We start from the raw sequence: 27,522 nt of genomic DNA, 5'->3' as shown, positions 1-27,522 counted from the left end.
CTTATCCGTTGGTTTCGAAGCCTTATACAACTGAGGATCTTGGATCTTCTCGAAATCAGATGCTTGATCTTCCATATTCCAAGCGTAACCCCTCAGCTTCTGAACAGCTTCTTCCAATGAAAGCTCTTCGTAGAGAACACCCTCTCTGATCAAAGCGGTGTACATATTCCATTCTTTCGAAAGACAATTCAGAAACTTCTCAACCTTCTCGAATTCAGTGTAGATACCCTCTTTACTTCTATCAAGTTCGCTCAGCAGATGATAAAATCGATTCACAGTGTCATCAAATGATTCATTCTTCAACGCCTTGAACACAACGAATTGAGTCTTCAAACGTTCGAGACGTCGTTTCTTGTACATTTCATTTCCTTCATATCGCTGGATCATACTATCCCACAATTCCTTTGAGCTATTTCTCTTACGAAACGTATGAAGTATAGACTGTGTCATTGCCATCGTTATCATTGACATAGCTTTCTCTTCACAGTCATAAAACTTCTTTTGGTCATCAGTGAGTGCCAAATACGTATCAATCGTCAATGTACGTACTGGAGTAGCTCCACATCCTTTAGCGATACACAACCAAATTTTGATGTCTTTTGCTCGTACATATCTTTCGAAACGCTCCTTCCACTCAAGAAAATCAAGTTCGTTGATCAACAAAGGAGGTTTGTCGTTACTTCCTACCTCAGCATTGTGCTTGAGGTTTTGCACCATTGTAGTCAGATTGTTGTTTGCCATTTCAGAAAACAACAGAGAACTTCCAAGCAGTGAAGTGAGCTTTAGTCAGAGTGTGAACCCCGGATCACAGAAACCTGAAATAGAACACAGACAAAAGAACTCGGACACAACACTGTTAGAAATTTAACTCAGACACCCTTAAAATTCGGACTTACCAAAAAAAAATCACACACCAAAATTAAAAGAAAAACTCGGACTAATCAAAGACTTAAATCTCGGACTAATCAAAAAGCTCGGACTCTATAAAAATTCGGACTCACTATGGAATACTCTACTAAACTCGGACCAAAGACTCAGAGTATTAAACTCGGACACTATAACACAAAATAAAAGGAAAAACTCGGATCTAGAATAATAAGATGAAAATCGGACTTTAATACTTTAAAAAAAAAAACTCGGACTCCCTATCCTTTGGATAAAACTCTGACTAATGGATAATGAACACTAAGGCTCAAACTCGGACTAAATAAATAAATTATAACTCGGACTTTAATATATGTAGTAAAACTCGGACTCAACTTAACCTAAAACTCGGACTCTAGACTATATCTGAAGTTCGGACTCTATATATTTGTAATTAAAAACAAGAAACTCGGACTCAATGAACTTAAAAATCGGACTCTAATATCTATAATAAAATCGGACTCCTATGAATGTTAACAAACAAACTCGGACCCAAAAACATAAAACAACAACCTCGGACTACACTTAAACCTAAAGAATTCGGACTTAATATATTCCAAAAAAGGTCGGACAAGGATATTATAAGGTCGGACTATATAATATAATAAGGAAACTCGGACTAAAGTAATTTAAATAAAACTCGGACAGGACTAAAATAACTAAACTCGGACTAGAATATTTTTATATTTAAATAAAAGAAACTTGGACTAGAAATTTTAAAAGAACTCAGACCCAAAATAAAAACCAGACTCAGACTTATTAACCTTAAACTCGGACCTAACAAGGAACTAAAACTCGGACCTAATATAGTGAACTAAAACTCGGACAGGATAAAAACTCAGACACTAATTTACCTAAAAATGGAAAAATTCGGACAAAGCTAAAAGAGAAACTCAGACTCTAATAACTCTAAAAGGAAAACTCAGACTAGGAGAAAGCTCAGACTGAATGAATTGAAACTCAGACAAGTCTCAAAACTCAGAAGGAACCAATCTTCGGAGTATCTCCCCAATGTGACTACACACTGGTTCAACAATACCCCGGAGACACAAACACAAAGTGTAAACCACGGACCAAGCTTCCAAAGATCAAAACTCAGAATCTTTATCTCCTTCAAACCTCTGATGAACAAGAAACAAAACCCCTGTAAAACCCAGATGAAGAAAACACTAAAAACTCACTAAACTACTCAAAATCCATCATCAAATCACTAGAAATGAATGAAGAATCATGAATAAAACACAAAAACTCACTAAAATCTCACTAAACCCAATCAAAGTATGAACTTTTCTCACCAAAACCTTCAAACTAAGAAACACCTGCAGTAGTATGAGCACACTGCTCTGATACCACTTGTAAGGCCTCCAATCCAAGATCTCACTCAGCTAAAGCAACCAACAGGTGTGCGGAATCCACCTGATGATCAACCAGTGTAGATGAAACACAAGAATGCAAGGATTTGAGAGAGAAATCAAGAATACACTGAGTATTCTTGATGAAGATGAATGACGTCACTCACACAAAGCGCCGCCAGACAAAACACAATGATTAGGGCACAGAAATTCACACAGAAATCGTTACCTTGTCTATTCCATATTAAAGTATATATACAAGGTGAAACCCGGACTTTCAAGACTAACTAGAAAGCCCGGACAAACATAAAGCACAAAGCTCAGAGCTTTTGCCACAAAACTCAGACAAAAGCTATAACTATACAAAACTCTGACTAAACAAAAATCCTTCCAAACCATGGACAAATTGTCCCTAGGAACTTCTTGGGACCAAACTTTACATAAAACTCTGACCAAGAAATTCCTTCCAAAACTTGGACAAATTGTCCCTAGGAACTTCTTGGGACTAAGTTTGGACACTTGTTCAATAATGACCCTAAACTATGGAAGCCTTGCACTTATCACCAAAAGTGCATTAACAATCTGCATCTTGTATTGTTTAACTTTTAGTTCTTTAACTATAGAGTACACCACTTACTAACATAACGTTCCATTGGAGACACTCACAAATAAATGACTTGTTAAGGTTGAGAACTATATGAATATAGTGCATCCTAATGGGACGTATACAAATAATAAGGTGGGCCATAACCCACAGGTGAGTCTTGTACTGTTCCCCCTTGTTTTATATATTTTTGGGATGAATACATGCTAACTTAAAATGCTTTAGTCGCAAAACTAATTATGATATGAAAGGATCATGACTAGAGAGGCGTCAGAGGTTGCAATATTAAAGGAAGAACTATTTTGTTTATCAGGTGAAATTATTAATTTTGGAACTTATCTGCCTCAGTCTAAATACGTGTGTTGATGCGTAGGGACAATCCTCGGTCGTGCGACCCGAAGTAGGACCCACGAATGACGAAGACACGAGAGAGATCGGGTTGAATATTGATGACATCATCATTATGTAATTGTGACATCAATATACTAATTAGAAATGGAAAGATAGAATCTTTGCCATATAAGTATGGAAATAGAAAGATGAATTCGAAATAGACATTTTGAGAGTCTATTTCGAAAAATGAACAAGGCTATTTTGTTTTGTTATATATATCCTATTTCGATACATACTTGGAAGTGTATTTCAATACCCCTGTAAATGTATTTCAATGTGTTTCGTGTCTTTCTCTTGTGTTTCGATGTACTCTGCTAGTTTGAGTATAAATACCAGCAGAGGCTCTGTTTTAGAAGTAGTGGCTCTGTTTTAGAAGTGAGATCATATTTGATTGAGAGTGAGAGCTTATATTGTACAACCTTGTAACGTTACTCTGCTAAAATCAATATCATTGTGCTTTGAAGTGATAGTCATTTATTATTGATTGTGCTCTTTCATGAGTTACATACAAACTTGGATTTAGCACTTGTTTGTGTGTTCAACAACAAGGAATAGGTTTTATAAGATCCTCCATTTTAGGAACCTTCAACATGGCGTGGAAATGCTTCTGAGATGGAATTACACTTATCAACGAACAAGGCTGATGTCTCAATTTTTCCAAGAGCACAAGAACATCTTGAACATGAAAGGCAATTGCTTTTCTATCCGAATTCGAATGTGAGCTTGTGCAATAGATGATCAGAAAATCCATATGTCGAACATAGAGGATGAGCATGTCTTAACATGCGTCTTGGAGCTGTGGCTACGTGAGATCTTGCTACCATTCGCATCGGCAAATTCCATGTTGTAGAGCTACTATAGGTCGACTACGAATCCTAATTTGCATCCCCTTTCGGTCAGTAAGCCCAAAACAATGGGTAGTTGGCGCCTAGTTTCTGGGTTAACAAGATAGTTTGTTGCATGTGGCCTTACAGACCGTTAAAGTGGACATATTGGTCGGTGATGCACGTATTTTCGGAATCTTCACTTTAAGTCTTTGGAAATTGCGCCTTTACAAACAACCACAATATTGATCCCTTAACTTATCAAATTTTAATTTTGCACATTCGAAAGTTGCACACGTGTCATGAATGTTGGTAGTATATACGAATATACATGCTTACAAAAATACGGGATGTCACAACAAGTAAGCTTCTTTGGGTATAAGCTAAATCCTTAAAAGCCTTTTTACTTCCATTATTCTTTGTTTTGCTAATATGACAATTTAATTCATATTCCAGTAATCTTGTACCATTATGTAATAAAAATTAAACTTATTTCTTAACATTGTGTAATAATAACTAAAGTTATTTCTTAAACTGAAATGATAGAATTCAATGGTTTACTAGATAATGCTTTTTAAAAAGTGTGATTAGATGTATTAAATATTAACTTTGATCATATGTACTAAATATTTTCACAAATGCATTATATTGTCTTAAAATGGACTAATCATGTTTAAATTCATTTGGGATTTCCTTTGACCAGCGGTAGCCTAAATGTGGGTGGAGAGGGCTAGAGATGGGTTTCATTTGGGATTTCCTTTGACCAGCGGTAGCCTAAATGTCGTCAGAGAAGAATAGAGAGAAGCAGTGGAGAAGAAACAGAGAGAATGAGAGAGAAAGGTAAGGGTGAGGGTATGAAGGTCATTTCACATACACTTAACTGAGAAAACTAACTCCATCCGCGCCAGGGACTATTCGGGAACGAAATTGCAAAAGTTGAAGACTATAACTTTAATTTTAGAAAGTTAGGGAATACAGGTGAAAAATGGGGAAACTACAGGGACTATCTGGGCAATTTTCTCTAATGCTTTTTAGAAAGTGTGATCAGATGTATTAAATATCAAGTTTGATCATATGCATAAAATATTTTCCCAAATGCATTATAATGGATTATTTATATTAAAGTTCACCCACTCACGAGATAATCAGCTAGTTGTGCATCACTTAATTGTTCTCGAACATGTTTCAGATTTTTTAAGCTCATGAAGTTATTGTTTACTATTATTAATGAAGTTACCATATATTAGTATTTAAATAATTGTGATTAATGGGTCATGTCACCTTTTTACATCTGTATAGGGACACAATAATGTCGAATACAATGCTAAAATACGTCATCTTCTTATCAGAATCAAGGGTGCAACTTTGGGGGGTGGGGGAGGGGGCGCCCGACCCCCGAACTTTTCTCTCACTAGTGCAGTGCCCGATATGTATTTTTTCGTATATAATTTTTTAGGTATATACGTTTTCGAGCCCCCAGTTTTATAACTTTTTAGGTATATACGTTTTCGACCACCCGGTCGGAAATCTCAAGCTTCGCCACCACTCATCAGAATACAACTTGTTTGTGAAATATTGTGTTAAATTTTTTTTAATTACAAAATCCACATTAATAATGCAATTTAGAGGATATATGGATGTTGATAACTGGTGTATTTAATGTATATAGTTATATATGTAAGGATCCTGACTCGTGTAGCCATATAAACTATCATTTTTTGATTTTTATATAAAAATTATTATCACGCAATATCACTATTATGACGATCACATTGAAGTATTCTCTTCTCTTGATAGTTTTGTTGTTTGCATTTCTTCTCGCATTGAAGTATGAGAAGTTTCTTTAATTTCCGGTGATCAAGACAAAAGAAAACAGTCAGAAAATGCCAATGAGTTTGATGATAAATCCAAAATCTTGTAAACCCGCTCACTAGATAATCAATCGGCAAGTTGTGCATCCCTTCCTTGTTCTCAACATATTTCAGATTTTTTAAGCGTGCGGCCAAAGATAAATAGTCATTTAAGATAAATCCTCAAATTAATTTAAACTATATAAATTTGTGGTTCGCTATAATGTATCATGACATTATTGTTTACTATTACTAATGAAGTTACCATTTATTAATATGCACCCATGGCATTATAGCCTAGTGATATCTTGGGGGTGGGATAAGGCTTATGACCATTAGGTCATGGGTTCGATTCCCACAAAGGGGATTTTTCCCAGATTTATTGAGTTTTCTCCTGAATTGGTGTATAGGCATTATTGTCTAGTGGAGATGGATATGATCGGGTGGTTCTGCTGGTGGCACGATGATACTCCAGTGGTCCATCAGTGATCCAAATTTGCCGTTCAAAAAAAATTTATTGGTTTTCTCCTGAATTGGTGTATAGGCATTATTGTCTAGTGGAGATGGATATGATCGGGTGGTTCTGCTGGTGACACGATGATACTCCAGTGGCACGATGATACTCCAGTGGTCCGTAAGTGATCCAAATTTTCCGTTCAAAAAAAATTTATTAATATGCAATTAATTCTGATTAACGAGTCACGTCACCTTCTAACATCAGGGTGTGCTATGGGGACACAATAACGTCAAATACAATGTTAAAACACATCTTCTTCTTCTTATCAGAACACATCTTGTTTGTGAAATATTGTGTTAATTTTTTTTTAATTACAGAATCCACATTAATAGTGCAATTTAGGGAATATATTGATGTTAATATTTCATGTATTTAATGTATATGCTTACATATGTAAGAGTCCCGACTCGTGTAGCCACATCAACTCTGATCTTATTGATCTTCATATAAAAATTATTATCACGCAATATCACTAGAATGGCGTTCACATTGAAGCATTCTCTTGTCTTGACATTTTTTTGTTTGCATTGCTGTTCACGACAGTTGTTCCGTCTTAGTCTTATGGTATGAGAATTTTCTTTAATATTCCATATATCTTTAAAATTCTAGAATTATTTCATAAATATTACAATGCTGAAATGCGCTAATCGAATGTTTTGGTATGCAGCTCTTGCTCCAGCATGTCTTGGAAATTGTAACGTATTAAAAGAGGATTGCTTACAGCTTTGTCGAAGAGTTGGTTTCTTGACCGGTGCTTGCACACCAGGAATTCCTCCTATGTGTTGTTGTCATGATTAGTTTGTTAACTAAACGTTGGTAGTATTCCTTACACCATTATGTTAGTAGTCATCTTATGTAATCCTCCTTATGAGGATTTTAATTAATACTACCATCGTCATAAAATAAATATATTCTTATCGTCAAAGTTATTCATCTTTTCATTTCTGTCCAATGGTATTGCTTCCCTATTTTAGTTGTCTCATACTATATTTACATGCTATATATTAATCATCATTGGGAGAAGTAAAAAAGCTATTGTATGCAAAGATAGATGGGTTTATCATCTTCTAATAGTTGCTGACACTACAATAGTAGAAATAATGTAGTAATAGAAAACAAAAATAAAAATGTAAAAAAAAAAGACGGGTTTAGATTATTTAAAACAAAATTTGATTTAAGGTAGGTTGCCATCACCGACGAATGATCTTTATTATATTATATCAGGATCTCTGGCTGTATAAGCTAGAACGGTCCTAAGACCATGTGTAGTGTGGCATTATGGGGGCATTATTTTCAAAAAAAACGCCCACTCCCACTAGTACAAAAAGGAGCAAATAAGACGGTTTAGAAAAGGCTTTTAAGAAGATTTTATGGAAAGTGACATATTTGAGATTTGGAATAAAACAAATTTTATTGGACCGTCTTATTTTGATAAATGAAACCGTCATATTTAAGATTTAGATTATGAAATCTCCATTAAACCGTCATATTAGATCTAATATATTAAACCCTCATATTAGTCTTATTTTATTATATGGAACCGTCATATATTTGTCATTTTATTATTAAAATCTATACTATATAATAAAAGAAACCATTTTTAGGACACTTGTCATTCTCTCATTTAATTGATTAAAATTATTAATATTACTAATAATAATAATAATAATAATTAATATAAAGCTAATATATCGTCTATGCACTCCCCTTTATTTGATCTTGAAATGATTCTTTCCTTCATTAAAAAAAATATAAAGTCGTAAAAGTTAATTTTATTTAATAAATATAACAATACAATTATTATATTTATTCAAATTATTAATCTATATAAAAATGATGTATTCTCTATCCATTATATGGTAACCTATTATTTTTCGTTTATATAATTCACTTAACTTAATGTGTAATATCTATCTATTTTTTTTTGAACGGCATGGAACGACGTGTCAATCACCGTGATATCGGGTGCTGTGGCCAAGGTCGACTACTCGACCACCGCCATCCCCTTGGCTCTTCCTAGATGTGCGGAAACCCGACCTCCACCCGCCCGAATGCACGATAGTGGAATAATCGGTAAAACCTCGCCTCCCATCCAAGTCGAACCGGTGCCACCCGTATTCGCTCTTCACCTGGATGCCGTAGAAAATAATGAGGAGAGTGAGAATCGAACCTGGGTCACAAGGAACACCAATTCTTTCCCCAACCACTACACCACTACTTCATTGGCGTAACTATATCTATCTATATCATATAATAAAAAGAAATTAATGTGTGATTTAAACATATATAACTTTTACATTATTTATAATACAAAATTATATTTATTAAACTCGTGTAATAAATGGTTTTATACATATAATTTTTTTTATTATTTTGTGTATAAAATTATATTTATTCAGCCCACACAATTTTAAAAATATATCTTTTTTTATTATTTAATATATAAAATTACATTTAATAAACCCGTGTAATACACGGGGTTCTAACCTAGTTTTATATATAAACAATACTAATTCCCCTAAGTCTTGGTGCAAATATTGATTGAGAAAAAAAAGTGTAGACAATCCTTGCACTCAATTTATGACTCATCTCTACACATACAGTTTAATTATTATTCTCAATGTCAATATTATAATTAATAAGCAATCCTAATTATTATTCTCAATGGCAATGAGCCACAATTATCTGCCGATAACCGTCTATTATTGTTATTTTAATATCAGAAAAAAATCCTTTTAACTTTAAATAAAAAATCATACTAATCCTTTTATCATTAAACAAAAACAAAGATAATACTTTTAAAATTTAAACAAAAAATATCTATCATTATTTATTCTATAAGAATAGAAGAATAGAAGAACTTATTACAAATTCTAAAGTTCAATTCAAGTTAAAGTTCATTTTTCATTAAAACCACACCTACTCAAGTTGTTTATTCCTAGTTTCCTTCATTGTGGATCTTCACACTTCAAGGTAACACTTCTTTTAACTAAGTTTTTAATTTATTATTTAATGAAATCACTAATTTAATGAGATATAACAATCAAAAAGTGGGTTGGATTTAGGGGTGCTCACGGTTTGGTTTGAAACCGTGAAACCATCTAAGCCGGTCATCGATTTGGTTTCACGGTCGGTTTATTTCTTTCACTTTCGGTCGGTCGGTTTCAGGTATTTTAAGCTGTAGCTAACGGTTTGGTTTGCGGTTTATACCAAAAACCGATCGTATAAAACCGGGCCGGACCGTAAAATTTGATTAATTTTTATTTATTAAATATTTAGCAATAGATACATTAAGTTATTTATATTACGAGTGTAAGCTCCAATGCATTAATTTGGATACTTTGTGTGTGTAAATGCCACTTTGTTCTTGGAACTGGCCCTATAGGAGATAAGAGGTTAAGATGACAGCTATTTAAAAATTTTAAACGAAAAGAAGTTCCTTTTTTCTATTAACTATCGATCTCATATAACGATAATTATTTCTAAATCAATTAAAAAGTCTGCACCTTGTAATATTAGATAAAATAAAGATCTACTTAGATCGTTAGTTAGATTAGGAGCGATTAAAGGTATACTTAGATCGTTAGTTACTATTTTAACTAAGTTTAATTTATTATCGAAGTCTAAACCGTGAAACCGAACCGGAACCAAACCGTTAGTAATGGTTTGGTTTGGTTTGATTTTAATTCCTAACGGTTCGGTTTTGGTTTTCAACAATAAAAAACCGTTACTAACGGTTTGGTTCACAGTTTGACCTAAAAAACGATAAAACCGGACCGTGAACACCCCTAGTTGGATTCACCACTTTATATTAATCTTCGTTGATTCACCCACATCATACTTAATATTTCAATTCAAATCTATTTTTTTTTTGTTTGGTTATGCACTTCAGATGGATCGTAACTATTGGATGTATGAAATTAGACGTACTGACCCAAGATTTGTGACCAACATGAAACTTTTTCTTAAGATTGCTCAAGAGGATCGTGTGAAAAAAGGAAACGAACTTGTTCCGTGTCCTTGTATGGAATGTAAAAATTTTACCGACTTCAAGGATATACGAGATATCGAGTATCATTTGTTGAGAAATGGATTTATGTTTAATTATACTTGTTGGTCAAAACACGGGGAGTCACTTGCTAATCGGAGCACAACCTCAATAAATTTAGGCTCTAATTATAATGATGAGAACAACGCTCCGCATATTAGAGATGACATTGATAATTTAAACGAGGGCTATGATAATATAAACGAGGTCAACGATAATTTAAATGACATGCGCGATGATTTGGAAGCCAATGCTGATGACAGTGATCTAGAAAAACTACAACAATTATTTGCTGACGAAGAGAAACCGTTATATGTTGGTTGTACAAAATTTTCTAAGCTTAGCGCTGTGTTAAAACTCTTTAACTTAAAGACAAACTACAGTTGGAGCGATAAGAGTTTTACATGTCTACTGGAGTTATTGCACGATATGCTACCCACAGACAACGAGCTACCCATATCTGTGTACCAAGCTAAGAAATTAATGTGTCCAATGGAATTAGAGGTGGAAAGAATACATGCATGTCCCAATGATTGTATGTTGTATAGAAATCAGTACGAGAAAGCTCATACGTGTATTACATGCGGTGAATCAAGGTACAAACGTAAAAATGAAACTAATGATTATGACGACGATGTGATGAAAAATGGGCCTCCAGCTAAATTATTATGGTATTTCCCAATTATACCAAGATTAAAGCGTTTATTTGCTAATCCTAAAGGTTCAAAGTTGTTGCGTTGGCATTCCGAAGAGCGTAAGGATGATGGAAAGTTAAGACATGTGGCGGATTCACCTCAGTGGAGAAACTTTGATTACGATTATCCCGATTTTGGAAACGAGGTTAGAAATATACGATTTGGCCTTAGTTCAGATGGTATCAATCCTTTCGGAAACATGAGTAGTCGTCATAGTACTTGGCCGGTTCTTTTATGCATCTACAACCTTCCTCCATGTCTATGCATGAAAAGAAAATACATAATGATGTCATTGTTAATTCAGGGTCCAAAACAACCTGGTAATGACATTGATGTTTATTTGTCTCCTTTGATTGATGACCTTAAAACCCTATGGAGCCCAGGTGTAGACATGTACGATGCTTATGAAAAGACGAACTTTAAGTTACGCGCCATGATTTTTTGCACTATAAGTGATTTCCCAGCATACGCCAATCTGTCAGGATATAGTACAAAAGGTAAACTAGCTTATCCTGTGTGTGAAAACGAAACAAGCTCTATAAGATTAAAACATTGCAAAAAAACTGTGTATATGGGACATCGACGATTTCTTCCACGAGATCATTATTATCGAAGACTCACAGAAGAGTTTGACGGAAATGAGGAGCTCGGAAGGGCTAGGAAAGGTTTTGATGCATTTTCACGAGTAGAAAATATGAATACCGTTCTAGGAAAAAGATCTAGTACCGAGACCAGAGACAATTGGAAAAAGAGGTCAATTTTTTGGGATTTGCCTTACTGGAAAAGTTTGGAAGTTCGACATTACCTAGATGTTATGCATATTGAGAAAAATGTGTGCGATAGTTTGTTGGGCCTATTGTTAAACATTCCTGGAAAAACTAAAGATGGGATTAATGTTCGTAAAGACATGGAAGAAATGGGAATACGTAAAGACCTTGCCCCTGTTGAGAGAGCTAAGAGTATTTATCTCCCACCGGCATGTTATACCATGTCACGTGAAGAAAAAAGGAAGTTTTGTCAATGTTTACACGATATTAAAGTTCCATCTAGTTATTCAGCAAATATTAAAAGGCTGGTGTCGATGAAAGAATGTAAATTGCTCGGTATGAAGTCTCATGATTGCCATGTTTTGATGACACATATGATTCCTATTGCAATTCGCGGGTTGTTACCTAAGGAAGTCCGACATACAATCACAAAACTTTGTTTGTTTTTTAACATGATTCATTCAAAGGTTATTGATCCCGAAGTGTTGGATAGTTGGGAGAAGGATATTTATATTACCCTTTGTGAACTAGAGATGTACTTTCCACCGTCCTTTTTTGATATAATGGTTCATCTAGTATCTCATATCGTAAAAGAGATAAAGTCTTGTGGTCCTGTATTCCTACGATACATGTATCCCTTTGAAAGATACATGGGTGTGTTAAAAGGTTATGTGAGAAACACTAATCGACCAGAAGGTAGCATTGTTCAAGGGTATACATCTGAAGAGGCGACTGAGTTCTGCACAGGTATTGATATCACAACATTTATAAAATAATTGAGTTTTGTTAATCACAAATGACATTGTAATACTTGATTTATTTACAGGGTATTTGGAAGGCGTTAAAAGTATTGGTGTTCCTAAATCACGTCATTCAGGTCGACTTGCAGGCGTTGGAGGAGTTGGTAAGAGATTAATCACCCCACCACCTGATGAGATAAAAATTGCTCATTTTACAGTTTTACAACACATGACATGTATTGCTCCGTATGTCAATGAACATAAGCGTATACTACGGTCGACACACTTGCACAAGTCAGATAATTGGTATACCAAACAACATAACGAGGGGTTTTGTGATTGGTTGAAGAAAAAGGTGGAGGAAACTTATGGTGAACCAAATGTTGATAAAACTGTTGAGAAATTGGGGATGGGGCCAGATTTTAGAGTAATATCTTACCAAGGGTATGATATTAACGGTTATACATTTTACACTAAAAAACAAGATGATAAAACTGCAACGCAAAATAGCGGAGTCACACAAATAGCCTCAAGTACAAAGGGTGACAAAATGATAATCGCCAAAGAATCATATTACGGTGTCATACAAGAAATTTGGGAGTTATCATATGATTCATTCACAATACCTTTGTTTAGATGTAAGTGGGTCAATAATCGCACAGGTGTTAAAGTTGACGAACATGGTTTTACACTTGTCGACCTTACAACGGATGGGTATAAATCAGAACCATTCATTCTCGCAACTCAAGCCAGACAAGTATTTTTTTGTCAAAGACCCATGCAATCCAAGATACCATATAGTATTGCAAGGTAAGCGACGTATTCTTGGTGTTGATGATGTTGACGACGAGGAAGAATACAACCAGTTTGACGAATTACCACCATTTTCTGTCGGTATTCAACAGGGTAACGACTATATCACCATTGGCACCTCATACTTACGACGATCTGACCACGACGACGGGATATCTATAGAAAAACCAACGCAAACCAAGAAGTCAAAGGTTTGATATATATATATATATATATATACACACACACACACACACACATTATATCTATATAAATAATTAAACTAAACTAAAGTTATAACAAAAACTTTTTTTTACAGGATAAACAATGATGAACACTTACGATCTGAGCACAAAGAAGAGATGTTTGTAAACCAGTTATATTCCATGTTTTTAGTTTACAACTATGTTTTTCTTTTATGAATTTATGAACTTATAATATTATTATCGTACTTCGACATTTACTTAAATTTCCGTACTTATGCATTTACTTAAATAAATAGATTAGTATTCTTCATAAAGTTACCTCAAATCTATACTATATAATAAAAGAAACCAATTTTTGGACGCTTGTCATCATATTAGGCCATATCTCATGGATAATTATTATTTAGTTTAATTAATCTCTTTTAATTAATTATAGATAACTCTCATATTAAATATTATTTAGTTTAATCTCTTATAGATAATTATTATTTAGTTTAATTTTAATTTAATCTCTTCTAGAAAAAAATTCATAATTTTTTATTAACGAAACATATTTTTTTAATAAAGAGTAAATTGCCATTTTAGTCCCTGAGGTTTGGTCCAAATTGTCATTTTAGTCCAAATAGTTTTTTTTTTCTCCTCTGGATCCCTGACTTTTCCATTTTCTTGCCATTTTGATCACATTGACTAACTCAGGCTAAAAATATGGTTATAACCAGGGGTATTTTTGGCATAACTATTGTGTAGTGATAACCAGGGGTAGTTTACAACATAATTTATAAACTTCATAATAATTTAATGCCAAAAATACCTCTAATTATAACCTGGTTTTTAGACTAAGTTAGACAATGTGATCAAAATGGCAAGTAAAAGGAAAAGTCAGGGACCCAGAGGGAAAAAAAAACTATTTGGACCAAAATGGCAATTTGGACAAAAACTCAAGGACTAAAATGGCAGTTTACTCTTTAATAAATTATCTAACCATAAATTTTAAATTTCATTTGACGAAAAGGGAACACACTCAAATATATTAACTCATTTATATCAATTTGGTATATAAACGTCTCCATCTTTGGTTTACATTTACAAGAAATATTTATTATATAGTTTAGATTGTTCAACCCGTGTAACACACGGGAAACTAACCTAGTAAAATATGTATAAATCCTATAGTAATTCAACTTGGCAATTGATAGCTGGCAGTCACTCCTCACCAATATCTTATTAATTATTAATTGAAAACTACCGAACCATAAAACAGAAATTGTGCATCGATTAATTGTCTTTATCAACTGATATACTACACGTATGAAAACCAATGACGTCCCATGTTTTGAAATTGTCGTAAATATAGATAATATAATATAGTAATTTGGGTGTTTTTATAAGTTTTTTTTTTTTAAACGAGCAGTTCCACTTCCAAAGCAATAATGAAACAAGTTATTGTTAGGCTTTTTTAATAAATTATAATAATAATGTGGGTTTTGGGGTGGGACATTTTTTATCAAGCGGGAATTCGCCAATTCGGTTTCATCTAAAATTATTCCCCCCAAATTAACATTGCTCTTTTCACAACGATCGCCCCAAATTAACCGCTAGACCATCATCAATCGATAATCTCCAACCTCTCATCTGCAATCATCGTAAGTTATAATCGCTTCCTTGCTGGATGCGTATGATTCTGTTTAATTTCAATCTTATTGTTTGATTCCTTGCTTAATCTCTTAATGTTCTATCGGATGGTTATACTATTTGTTGCAGGGCAAAGTCCAAAACTTTTCTTTTTTACTCTACTGAGTGAAGGTGTGGATTTCTCAATTGAATTATTTAACTTTTAGTTGAGTTTTAATTCTTTTTAATTTAATTAGTTTTTTTTTTTGAAGTAAACCCTTCAGCATGCTACTAAAAACCAAATATCATCACAAAAGGTAGCAGCAAAATGATGATGATTGTTCTTCTATTTTTCATGATTTATATTTAAAGATGGTTAAAGTGTCATAATCAATTTGACCTCTACTTGTCTCTTTGTTACAAGCAACACATCACTTTCATATTATGTTTTTTTTAGAAACCAAGTTTAAAAATGTCGGAGAAGAAAAAGAGGGGAGTTTCTAAATGCAAAAAGAAGCTTTCAAATCCGGATCAATCTAAAGTTGATTTTAATGAGGAGGGTATAGCGATCGGTAAGAATGCAGGGAGCTTTATGTCTTGGATTGGTGTCGAATGTAAAAGAAAGATCCCGTACCATAAACGTGCTAGAAAAGTAAACCCTAAAATATACGAAGACATTTGGGAATACGCTAAGGTATTGTTTCTTCTTTTTTTCTTTTAGCTAGTGGGATTCCCCGCACTACGCGTCGGAACCCGGTCGGTATCGATTAGGTTCTTACGATACCGGCACTTGCTATAGTTTACTATAACAAAAAATGCTATATTTTTAATTATTTTCATCAAAATTAGACAAAAATAATAAATCGCAAGTTTTCTTTGCTCCATGTTAAGATTCCACTTTTCGTATTAATAAAGAACTCCATCTAATTTAGTCACATTTTTAATATAGAATAAAAAAGAGAGTAAAAGGAATAGATGTAAAAAATGCCATGGCTGATGTGATGGACCCCAACCTGATGTAAAGTGAAATTCAATCTCATAGGGCTAAACTTGTGTGGGCACATCATAAATTCTAAGTCATATAACAGCCCAAAATTTAAGTAACAACTCCAATTACACCCAATCCAAAGCATATACCCAAACAAAAAAAAATCCTCATTATAATCGGTGGCACTATAGCCACCAACATAGCTTTTTAATATATATATATATATATATATATATATATATATATATATATATATATATATATAAGAATTTGAAAAAAATATATATTTATTAATTTTTTGTTTATTAAACTGGAAATAGCTTTGGAATTTTTTGTTGTCGTCTTTAATTAATTGATTCTTCTTGCTAATGTTTGATTGTTAATTTTGTTCTGTAGCAAATTTGGGATATTTCTAACGACCTTGGGAAAAAAAAACTTTAAAAAAGGGGAAGAAGATAATGAGGCAATTTCGTTATGAACTTAGAAAAAAATATATCTATAAAGAAGAATCTTCCGATAAAGATAAAAATGAAAACCCCGTTAAAGAGAAAGGCGAAACTCCCTTTGAAGATTACGATTATCTAGACGGGGAACCATGGAAGTCTTTCGTTGCAAGTGTTGATACCGAAGAGTGGAAGGTAATTTGTGATTTATTTATTTATTTGTTATTATTACTATTATTATTAACACTTATTATAATGATTTTGAAGAAAATAAGTGAAAAAGCAAAGAAGAGCGCAAAAGAAAACATTAACCCCGCGTGTGTAGGGAGATGTGGTTTTGTTGGACTGGAGCCCCACATTGAAAGTAGATGGAATCAACTTGTTTCAAGCTATCCACATTTAGATGCTATTGAACATCCTAGCTCTATAAGGAATACAGTAAGTAAAGCACGTTTTAATCCGGTCACAAAGCTATATGAACTTAGAGAAAATCTTATATCAAATGGGGATTTGACAGGATTACTTGAATTATTGGTAAGTATTTATATAATTATTGTATACATTTATAGTAATCAAAATTTTAACCTTCACATCTTTTTAGCAGGATAAAAAAGAAAAACAGAAACAACTGAAGGATGATGGCTCTTATTCCACAAAGAAAAACAGGAGCGAGGCTATAGAGACAACGGCTGGGGAGATTCTTGCTAGTCCTGGCATGGGCCTTGTGGCCGGTAGTTCGTCAGAAATCTTGGTAATATATTATCAAAGTTTGTTTATTTATTTATTTTAGTTATTTATATTAAAAGATACCTTTTACAGTCTGTTCAAAAATGTGAACTTCTGCATCTTGACGACCAAGGTGCTCTTAAGGTTGTAGCAATTGGTCGTGTTCATCCTACTGAAGATAGGTTTGTACATGGATGCCCAATAATAGATGGTTTCGTCAAAGTTCAAATAGATAGAGTTGTAGAAGGTTGCGGGTCGACTCGTCTTTTGCCAGAGTCATGTATTTATGGTGAAATAGAAGTTTTGAAAGATGCGAAAGGAAGTTTTATTCAATGGCCCGTTAAATTAATAAAGGTATATGTTATATGAATAATATTTGTATATTGATATCATTATTGGTATACTAATATTCTTTACAACGTACAGATTTTGAACAAAGACTCTCCTCAAACTGTAGAACCGCGTCACCACTTTATAAGTACACCTTATAGGCCGCAGGTTGTGTTTAATATATATTATTATTTTTTAATTACTTGTATTAAAAACAATTTGCTTTGCCATTGTAGTTTGAGGCAACGCCTGCTGACCCACAACAAGCGATTTCAAATGAAAGAAACGAGTATCAAATATACTCGTATGCACTGCAAGATGATGAGACTTTTAATCAATTGGTAATCACATTATTTATATATATGCGTGTGTTTGTGTTTCTATTTATGTTTGTTTACTAATAACATTGTTATTGATTGATGTATTTCATTGATAAACAGTTTTCTGAGAACACAACGGTCGAGCATGTTTCTTTTCGTAAACCTATTGAGCCTGTTCATGCTTATCAACAGACTAAGCCCGTTATTGCTAATCAACCTACGAAGACCGTTCATGCTAATCAATCTACTGAGCCCATTCGTGATTGTCAGCATACTAAACCTATTGTTGCTTCTAAACCTTCAACAGAAAAAACAAAAGTATCAAAAGAAAAAACAAAAGTATTAAAACTTTTAGAAATGGCGAGGTCCAGGCCTCAAAACATATATGGATTAGCACAAAAACTGGCACTTCAATCTGAAAAAGCCTTGTTTACGGTTTTTACTTCGCCAACTGGGATGTATGAGGAACGTGTTCAAGAGACGGTTGAATTTGAGGCGGTTATACAGTTATGTGTCAACGGTTGGGCAGATGTTTGCTTTGTGCATTGGTTCACAATGTATGTTCCACTAATTTTTATTTAAATATTTATGCTAGTATTTTTACAATATAATCAAGGGTTACTAATCTTATTACATTTATTTCTACTTTTATGTCAGGTACTTATATGTAGCTGGGGAACGGGAGGATTTAAATAATACTGCATATTTTCATCCCCGTTATATTGAAGGTGAAGTTGTCTCAGATGATGGTGACTTTGTGATTGACCACATCAAAAAGGTCATCTCTTTTCATAAGGATAAACAATGGTTTATTGCACCATACATAGCCGGGTATTCAATTTGTTTCATATCAAGATCATTTATATTAATGCTTCAACTTTCTTTTAGTTATGTTAGAATATTGTTTTCGTTTTTATTTGTTAAGTATTTCTTAAATCAGACCATTTTATGCAGGAAACACTGGGTATTAATTATACTTCAACATCATCCGGTATATAAAACTTGGAAAGGTTACATATTTGATTCACGTAAAGGTAAAGATGATGATGATTTTTCATGTTACAAGATTATAACATTATTCGAACAGGCCATAAAACAAAATATGACGTGGGCTAAGGTTAAAGTAAGTTCTGATTCATTTTCTATAGTTTGTTTATTTTTAGATTTTAGTTAACTAATTGTAAGTTCAATTAACTATTTAGTGTCGTCTACAACCTAATGGATGGGAGTGCGGTTATTGTGTTATGTTGGCTATGTATGATTTTGTGATTTGTAACAGAGAACATATGGTAAGTATATTTTGTACATTCCGATTTATATACCTTTAACATCAATGTGTATTAAACTATGGCCTAACTTTTATCTATTTTTATGTTTTAGTTGGTAAATAAAACTACAATGGTCCGTCAAGGTGAAATTGATAAATTTATAGAGCGTACTTTAAAGGTGTTTATATCATCTTTTGGTGACGTTGAGGACGAGAATGATCAATGAAGGTAAGTGTATTAGTATGCGAATCTATTCATAATATTTTTTTTAAAGTTTTTCTAATTTTTATAAATATTTGATGTGTTTTGATCAGTGGAAACGGAATTCTAGTTAGCTGGTGTTACTTAGAGCTTGTGGTGGATGAAGGAAGTTGCACAAAATCAAAGGTTTTTTGAGTGTTTTTTGCATGGGTGTAAAACTGAATGATTCGATGTTTTTTTATGTTTTTTCTTTGTTAAGTTGAATGCTTCAGACTAATGGGTCAAGATGGATTCTTTAACTATTTATAAAACGGTTCATTGTTTAGTATATCCTTTTCATATATGTGTTTGTAAATCTCATGAATCAACATGAATTGGGTGAAATATATGGATGCACCACCTAACCAACCGGCTATTAGCCCCACCACAAACCGTCTTATTAGGCTTTAATATAATGCTTTATAAATATGGCGGTCAATACACCGAAACCGTCTTATTAACACACCACAAACCGTCTTATTAGGCTTTAATATGACGCTTTATATATATTAAATATGACGGTTAACAAACACAAACGTCATATTAGGCTTTAATATGGAACCTTAAAACATATCAAATATGACGGTCTATTGAAACGTCTTAAAAGGTTTTAATACCAAATATGACGGTAATGACCAAAAATGACAGTGTCTTTTAAGACGATTAATATACCGTCATATTTGACTGAAAAACTGACATATTAGATGTCTCTTTTTGTACTAGTGTCCCCCATTATATAGGGCAGGGCCGTTCCAACGTTTTTGGAGGCCCTAAGCGAACTACAAAGTCAGGGCCTATTGAATTGGTATAAAGGAATTGAGATTGAGATTTGAGACATTGAATAACCATAGCGATGATTTTTCCTAATATTGGCCCTAATTTCGCTCAATCCGCAATCAGTTTCACATTGATTACTCAAAAGACGTCGCAAGTAACGAGGGTTGATGTGGTGTGCGTGGACAATACAGACTCCTAGTGTAAATCCAAAATCTTGGGCCTAGAAATGTTGTTTAAATGGCAAAAAACAAGTCTAATATATGAAAGGAAACAAAATTGGAGGCCCTTATTTTTTGGTGGCCCTAGGCCTTAGCCTAGATTGATAAGCCTTATGGGCCGGCCCTGATATAGGGCATTATGGGGCATTATTTTTGAAAAAAAAAATTGCTTGGGCATTATAATTAAAACTCCTAAATTGGAAGAAGGAAGGTTTGACTGGGTTTGACCCACCAATGAGAAAATAGTTTGCTTTTTTTTTTTGTTTAATGATTGAAAGGGGCATTATCAGGCATTATTCTCACTACGCCACTTTTACAAGAACGCCCCATGCTGACTGGGATGACATGTGTCGGATAATGCCCCATGGTGAGGGCATTATTTTTCTAAACCACTACGGGTGGTCTAATGGTATAAATGACCAAAATATAGGGAACTCCACCAACTGATTTCCAGTAAAAAAAAATTAATTTGGATTTAAAATATACTGATCAAGAGTTTGATACTATGCAAATTAAAATTTCAGTAAAAACAAATAAATATGGGTACATGTGATTTCTCAAAACGTACCATTCGGAATTCACATTTTCGAATTTTATCGGATTTATAATCCAAGTTGAATAAAGCTTGAAAGATCCGATTCAAATAAGCCAAACCAAATTGAAAAGAACCCCCAAATTCTACTCTATATTTATTTCCATGCTCTCAAATATATTTTTTAACAATATTTCATATATTTTATAGGGTTAATACAATACAATCTGCATCTTGTATTGTTTAACTTTCAACTCTTTAACTATAGAGTACACCACTTACTACCATAATGTTCCATTGGAGACACTCAAATAAATGACTTGTTAATGTTGATAACTATATGAAAATAGTGCACCCTAATGGGACGTATACAAATAATAAGGTGGGCCATAACCCACGGGTGAGTCTTGTGACGTTCCTCCTTGTTTTATATATTTTTGGGGTGAATACATGCTAACTTAAAATGCTTTAGTTGCAAAACTAATTATGATATGAATGGATCATGACTAGAGAGGCGTCAGAGGTTGCAATATTAAGGAAGAACTATTTTGTTAATCAGGTAACATTATTAAATTTGGAACTTATCTGCCTCAGTCTAAATACATGTGTTGATGCGTAGGGACAATCCTCGGCCGTGCGACCCGAAGTAGGACACACGAATGACGAAGACACGAGAGCGATCTGGTTGAATGTTGATGACATCATGATGACATCATCATTATGTCATCATGACACACTAGTACAAAAAGAGACATCTAATATGTCAGTTTTTCAGTCAAATATGACGGTATATTAATCGTCTTAAAAGACACTGTCATTTTTGGTCATTACCGTCATATTTGGTATTAAAACCTTTTAAGACGTTTCAATAGACCGTCATATTTGATATGTTTTAAGGTTCCATATTAAAGCCTAATATGACGTTTGTGTTTGTTAACCGTCATATTTAATATATATAAAGCGTCATATTAAAGCCTAATAAGACGGTTTGTGGTGTGTTAATAAGACGGTTTCGGTGTATTGACCGCCATATTTATAAAGCATTATATTAAAGCCTAATAAGACGGTTTGTGGTGGGGCTAATAGCCGGTTGGTTAGGTGGTGCATCCATATATTTCACCCAATTCATGTTGATTCATGAGATTTACAAACACATATATGAAAAGGATATACTAAACAATGAACCGTTTTATAAATAGTTAAAGAATCCATCTTGACCCATTAGTCTGAAGCATTCAACTTAACAAAGAAAAAACATAAAAAAACATCGAATCATTCAGTTTTACACCCATGCAAAAAACACTCAAAAAACCTTTGATTTTGTGCAACTTCCTTCATCCACCACAAGCTCTAAGTAACACCAGCTAACTAGAATTCCGTTTCCACTGATCAAAACACATCAAATATTTATAAAAATTAGAAAAACTTTAAAAAAAATATTATGAATAGATTCGCATACTAATACACTTACCTTCATTGATCATTCTCGTCCTCAACGTCACCAAAAGATGATATAAACACCTTTAAAGTACGCTCTATAAATTTATCAATTTCACCTTGACGGACCATTGTAGTTTTATTTACCAACTAAAACATAAAAATAGATAAAAGTTAGGCCATAGTTTAATACACATTGATGTTAAAGGTATATAAATCGGAATGTACAAAATATACTTACCATATGTTCTCTGTTACAAATCACAAAATCATACATAGCCAACATAACACAATAACCGCACTCCCATCCATTAGGTTGTAGACGACACTAAATAGTTAATTGAACTTACAATTAGTTAACTAAAATCTAAAAATAAACAAACTATAGAAAATGAATCAGAACTTACTTTAACCTTAGCCCACGTCATATTTTGTTTTATGGCCTGTTCGAATAATGTTATAATCTCGTAACATGAAAAATCATCATCATCTTTACCTTTACGTGAATCAAATATGTAACCTTTCCAAGTTTTATATACCGGATGATGTTGAAGTATAATTAATACCCAGTGTTTCCTGCATAAAATGGTCTGATTTAAGAAATACTTAACAAATAAAAACGAAAACAATATTCTAACATAACTAAAAGAAAGTTGAAGCATTAATATAAATGATCTTGATATGAAACAAATTGAATACCCGGCTATGTATGGTGCAATAAACCATTGTTTATCCTTATGAAAAGAGATGACCTTTTTGATGTGGTCAATCACAAAGTCACCATCATCTGAGACAACTTCACCTTCAATATAACGGGGATGAAAATATGCAGTATTATTTAAATCCTCCCATTCCCCAGCTACATATAAGTACCTGACATAAAAGTAGAAATAAATGTAATAAGATTAGTAACCCTTGATTATATTGTAAAAATACTAGCATAAATATTTAAATAAAAATTAGTGGAACATACATTGTGAACCAATGCACAAAGCAAACATCTGCCCAACCGTTGACACATAACTGTATAACCGCCTCAAATTCAACCGTCTCTTGAACACGTTCCTCATACATCCCAGTTGGCGAAGTAAAAACCGTAAACAAGGCTTTTTCAGATTGAAGTGCCAGTTTTTGTGCTAATCCATATATGTTTTGAGGCCTGGACCTCGCCATTTCTAAAAGTTTTAATACTTTTGTTTTTTCTTTTGATACTTTTGTTTTTTCTGTTGAAGGTTTAGAAGCAACAATAGGTTTAGTATGCTGACAATCACGAATGGGCTCAGTAGATTGATTAGCATGAACGGTCTTCGTAGGTTGATTAGCAATAACGGGCTTAGTCTGTTGATAAGCATGAACAGGCTCAATAGGTTTACGAAAAGAAACATGCTCGACCGTTGTGTTCTCAGAAAACTGTTTATCAATGAAATACATCAATCAATAACAATGTTATTAGTAAACAAACATAAATAGAAACACAAACACACGCATATATATAAATAATGTGATTACCAATTGATTAAAAGTCTCATCATCTTGCAGTGCATACGAGTATATTTGATACTCGTTTCTTTCATTTGAAATCGCTTGTTGTGGGTCAGCAGGCGTTGCCTCAAACTACAATGGCAAAGCAAATTGTTTTTAATACAAGTAATTAAAAAATAATAATATATATTAAACACAACCTGCGGCCTATAAGGTGTACTTATAAAGTGGTGACGCGGTTCTACAGTTTGAGGAGAGTCTTTGTTCAAAATCTGTACGTTGTAAAGAATATTAGTATACCAATAATGATATCAATATACAAATATTATTCATATAACATATACCTTTATTAATTTAACGGGCCATTGAATAAAACTTCCTTTCGCATCTTTCAAAACTTCTATTTCACCATAAATACATGACTCTGGCAAAAGACGAGTCGACCCGCAACCTTCTACAACTCTATCTATTTGAACTTTGACGAAACCATCTATTATTGGGCATCCATGTACAAACCTATCTTCAGTAGGATGAACACGACCAATTGCTACAACCTTAAGAGCACCTTGGTCGTCAAGATGCAGAAGTTCACATTTTTGAACAGACTGTAAAAGGTATCTTTTAATATAAATAACTAAAATAAATAAATAAACAAACTTTGATAATATATTACCAAGATTTCTGACGAACTACCGGCCACAAGGCCCATGCCAGGACTAGCAAGAATCTCCCCAGCCGTTGTCTCTATAGCCTCGCTCCTGTTTTTCTTTGTGGAATAAGAGCCATCATCCTTCAGTTGTTTCTGTTTTTCTTTTTTATCCTGCTAAAAAGATGTGAAGGTTAAAATTTTGATTACTATAAATGTATACAATAATTATATAAATACTTACCAATAATTCAAGTAATCCTGTCAAATCCCCATTTGATATAAGATTTTCTCTAAGTTCATATAGCTTTGTGACCGGATTAAAACGTGCTTTACTTACTGTATTCCTTATAGAGCTAGGATGTTCAATAGCATCTAAATGTGGATAGCTTGAAACAAGTTGATTCCATCTACTTTCAATGTGGGGCTCCAGTCCAACAAAACCACATCTCCCTACACACGCGGGGTTAATGTTTTCTTTTGCGCTCTTCTTTGCTTTTTCACTTATTTTCTTCAAAATCATTATAATAAGTGTTAATAATAATAGTAATAATAACAAATAAATAAATAAATCACAAATTACCTTCCACTCTTCGGTATCAACACTTGCAACGAAAGACTTCCATGGTTCCCCGTCTAGATAATCGTAATCTTCAAAGGGAGTTTCGCCTTTCTCTTTAACGGGGTTTTCATTTTTATCTTTATCGGAAGATTCTTCTTTATAGATATATTTTTTTCTAAGTTCATAACGAAATTGCCTCATTATCTTCTTCCCCTTTTTTAAAGTTTTTTTTTCCCAAGGTCGTTAGAAATATCCCAAATTTGCTACAGAACAAAATTAACAATCAAACATTAGCAAGAAGAATCAATTAATTAAAGACGACAACAAAAAATTCCAAAGCTATTTCCAGTTTAATAAACAAAAAATTAATAAATATATATTTTTTTCAAATTCTTATATATATATATATATATATATATATATATATATATATATATATATATATATATATATTAAAAAGCTATGTTGGTGGCTATAGTGCCACCGATTATAATGAGGATTTTTTTTTGTTTGGGTATATGCTTTGGATTGGGTGTAATTGGAGTTGTTACTTAAATTTTGGGCTGTTATATGACTTAGAATTTATGATGTGCCCACACAAGTTTAGCCCTATGAGATTGAATTTCACTTTACATCAGGTTGGGGTCCATCACATCAGCCATGGCATTTTTTACATCTATTCCTTTTACTCTCTTTTTTATTCTATATTAAAAATGTGACTAAATTAGATGGAGTTCTTTATTAATACGAAAAGTGGAATCTTAACATGGAGCAAAGAAAACTTGCGATTTATTATTTTTGTCTAATTTTGATGAAAATAATTAAAAATATAGCATTTTTTGTTATAGTAAACTATAGCAAGTGCCGGTATCGTAAGAACCTAATCGATACCGACCGGGTTCCGACGCGTAGTGCGGGGAATCCCACTAGCTAAAAGAAAAAAAGAAGAAACAATACCTTAGCGTATTCCCAAATGTCTTCGTATATTTTAGGGTTTACTTTTCTAGCACGTTTATGGTACGGGATCTTTCTTTTACATTCGACACCAATCCAAGACATAAAGCTCCCTGCATTCTTACCGATCGCTATACCCTCCTCATTAAAATCAACTTTAGATTGATCCGGATTTGAAAGCTTCTTTTTGCATTTAGAAACTCCCCTCTTTTTCTTCTCCGACATTTTTAAACTTGGTTTCTAAAAAAAACATAATATGAAAGTGATGTGTTGCTTGTAACAAAGAGACAAGTAGAGGTCAAATTGATTATGACACTTTAACCATCTTTAAATATAAATCATGAAAAATAGAAGAACAATCATCATCATTTTGCTGCTACCTTTTGTGATGATATTTGGTTTTTAGTAGCATGCTGAAGGGTTTACTTCAAAAAAAAAAACTAATTAAATTAAAAAGAATTAAAACTCAACTAAAAGTTAAATAATTCAATTGAGAAATCCACACCTTCACTCAGTAGAGTAAAAAAGAAAAGTTTTGGACTTTGCCCTGCAACAAATAGTATAACCATCCGATAGAACATTAAGAGATTAAGCAAGGAATCAAACAATAAGATTGAAATTAAACAGAATCATACGCATCCAGCAAGGAAGCGATTATAACTTACGATGATTGCAGATGAGAGGTTGGAGATTATCGATTGATGATGGTCTAGCGGTTAATTTGGGGCGATCGTTGTGAAAAGAGCAATGTTAATTTGGGGGGAATAATTTTAGATGAAACCGAATTGGCGAATTCCCGCTTGATAAAAAATGTCCCACCCCAAAACCCACATTATTATTATAATTTATTAAAAAAGCCTAACAATAACTTGTTTCATTATTGCTTTGGAAGTGGAACTGCTCGTTTAAAAAAAAAAAACTTATAAAAACACCCAAATTACTATATTATATTATCTATATTTACGACAATTTCAAAACATGGGACGTCATTGGTTTTCATACGTGTAGTATATCAGTTGATAAAGACAATTAATCGATGCACAATTTCTGTTTTATGGTTCGGTAGTTTTCAATTAATAATTAATAAGATATTGGTGAGGAGTGACTGCCAGCTATCAATTGCCAAGTTGAATTACTATAGGATTTATACATATTTTACTAGGTTAGTTTCCCGTGTGTTACACGGGTTGAACAATCTAAACTATATAATAAATATTTCTTGTAAATGTAAACCAAAGATGGAGACGTTTATATACCAAATTGATATAAATGAGTT

The 27,522-nt window shown here is 33.2% G+C and overlaps 3 protein-coding genes across 3 annotated transcripts; 2 read left to right on the top strand and 1 right to left on the bottom strand.

Annotated features, from left to right (window-relative positions):
* The first annotated feature begins 10,416 nt into the window (after positions 1–10,416).
* Positions 10,417–13,837, top strand: LOC110906577. Its single transcript, XM_022151688.1, has 4 exons — positions 10,417–12,721; positions 12,801–13,352; positions 13,516–13,718; positions 13,826–13,837. Exons 1-4 carry the CDS (start codon positions 10,417–10,419, stop codon positions 13,835–13,837), a joined length of 3,072 nt encoding a protein of 1,023 aa, XP_022007380.1.
* Positions 13,838–15,779: 1,942 nt separating this feature from the next.
* Positions 15,780–19,458, top strand: LOC110906578. Its single transcript, XM_035982927.1, has 11 exons — positions 15,780–16,017; positions 16,708–16,949; positions 17,022–17,309; positions 17,359–17,505; positions 17,574–17,834; positions 17,907–17,978; positions 18,047–18,151; positions 18,251–18,687; positions 18,788–18,961; positions 19,085–19,253; positions 19,333–19,458. Exons 2-11 carry the CDS (start codon positions 16,770–16,772, stop codon positions 19,456–19,458), a joined length of 1,959 nt encoding a protein of 652 aa, XP_035838820.1. The 5' UTR covers positions 15,780–16,017; positions 16,708–16,769.
* Positions 19,459–22,804: 3,346 nt separating this feature from the next.
* LOC110906579 lies at positions 22,805–26,487 on the bottom strand. The gene is made up of 11 exons (XM_035982926.1): positions 26,250–26,487; positions 25,314–25,555; positions 24,954–25,241; positions 24,758–24,904; positions 24,429–24,689; positions 24,285–24,356; positions 24,112–24,216; positions 23,576–24,012; positions 23,302–23,475; positions 23,010–23,178; positions 22,805–22,930 (listed from the first exon to the last, which is right to left on the bottom strand). Exons 2-11 carry the CDS (start codon positions 25,491–25,493, stop codon positions 22,805–22,807), a joined length of 1,959 nt encoding a protein of 652 aa, XP_035838819.1. The 5' UTR covers positions 25,494–25,555; positions 26,250–26,487.
* Positions 26,488–27,522: the final 1,035 nt, after the last annotated feature.

This window comes from Helianthus annuus, chromosome 14 (genome assembly GCF_002127325.2).
Source record: "Helianthus annuus cultivar XRQ/B chromosome 14, HanXRQr2.0-SUNRISE, whole genome shotgun sequence".
In the NCBI taxonomy this organism is placed as follows: Eukaryota; Viridiplantae; Streptophyta; class Magnoliopsida; order Asterales; family Asteraceae; genus Helianthus; species Helianthus annuus.
Note: the sequence above shows the minus strand (reverse complement) of the source record. Positions and strands in the feature narration are given on the sequence as shown.

Excerpts from the sequence above, each read along its gene's own strand:
- LOC110906577 (XM_022151688.1), top strand. The coding sequence starts at position 10,417 with ATGAAACTTTTTCTTAAGATTGCTCAAGAGGATCGTGTGAAAAAAGGA. Across the intron at positions 12,722-12,800 it reads GGCGACTGAGTTCTGCACAG|GGTATTTGGAAGGCGTTAAA; the intron begins GTATTGATATCA and ends ATTTATTTACAG. Across the intron at positions 13,353-13,515 it reads CACAATACCTTTGTTTAGAT|TATTGCAAGGTAAGCGACGT; the intron begins GTAAGTGGGTCA and ends GATACCATATAG.
- LOC110906578 (XM_035982927.1), top strand. The coding sequence starts at position 16,770 with ATGAGGCAATTTCGTTATGAACTTAGAAAAAAATATATCTATAAAGAA. Across the intron at positions 16,950-17,021 it reads TTGATACCGAAGAGTGGAAG|AAAATAAGTGAAAAAGCAAA; the intron begins GTAATTTGTGAT and ends ATGATTTTGAAG. Across the intron at positions 18,688-18,787 it reads TTTGTGCATTGGTTCACAAT|GTACTTATATGTAGCTGGGG; the intron begins GTATGTTCCACT and ends CTTTTATGTCAG.
- LOC110906579 (XM_035982926.1), bottom strand. The coding sequence starts at position 25,493 with ATGAGGCAATTTCGTTATGAACTTAGAAAAAAATATATCTATAAAGAA. Across the intron at positions 25,242-25,313 it reads TTGATACCGAAGAGTGGAAG|AAAATAAGTGAAAAAGCAAA; the intron begins GTAATTTGTGAT and ends ATGATTTTGAAG. Across the intron at positions 24,905-24,953 it reads TAAGTATTTATATAATTATT|GATAAAAAAGAAAAACAGAA; the intron begins GTATACATTTAT and ends TCTTTTTAGCAG.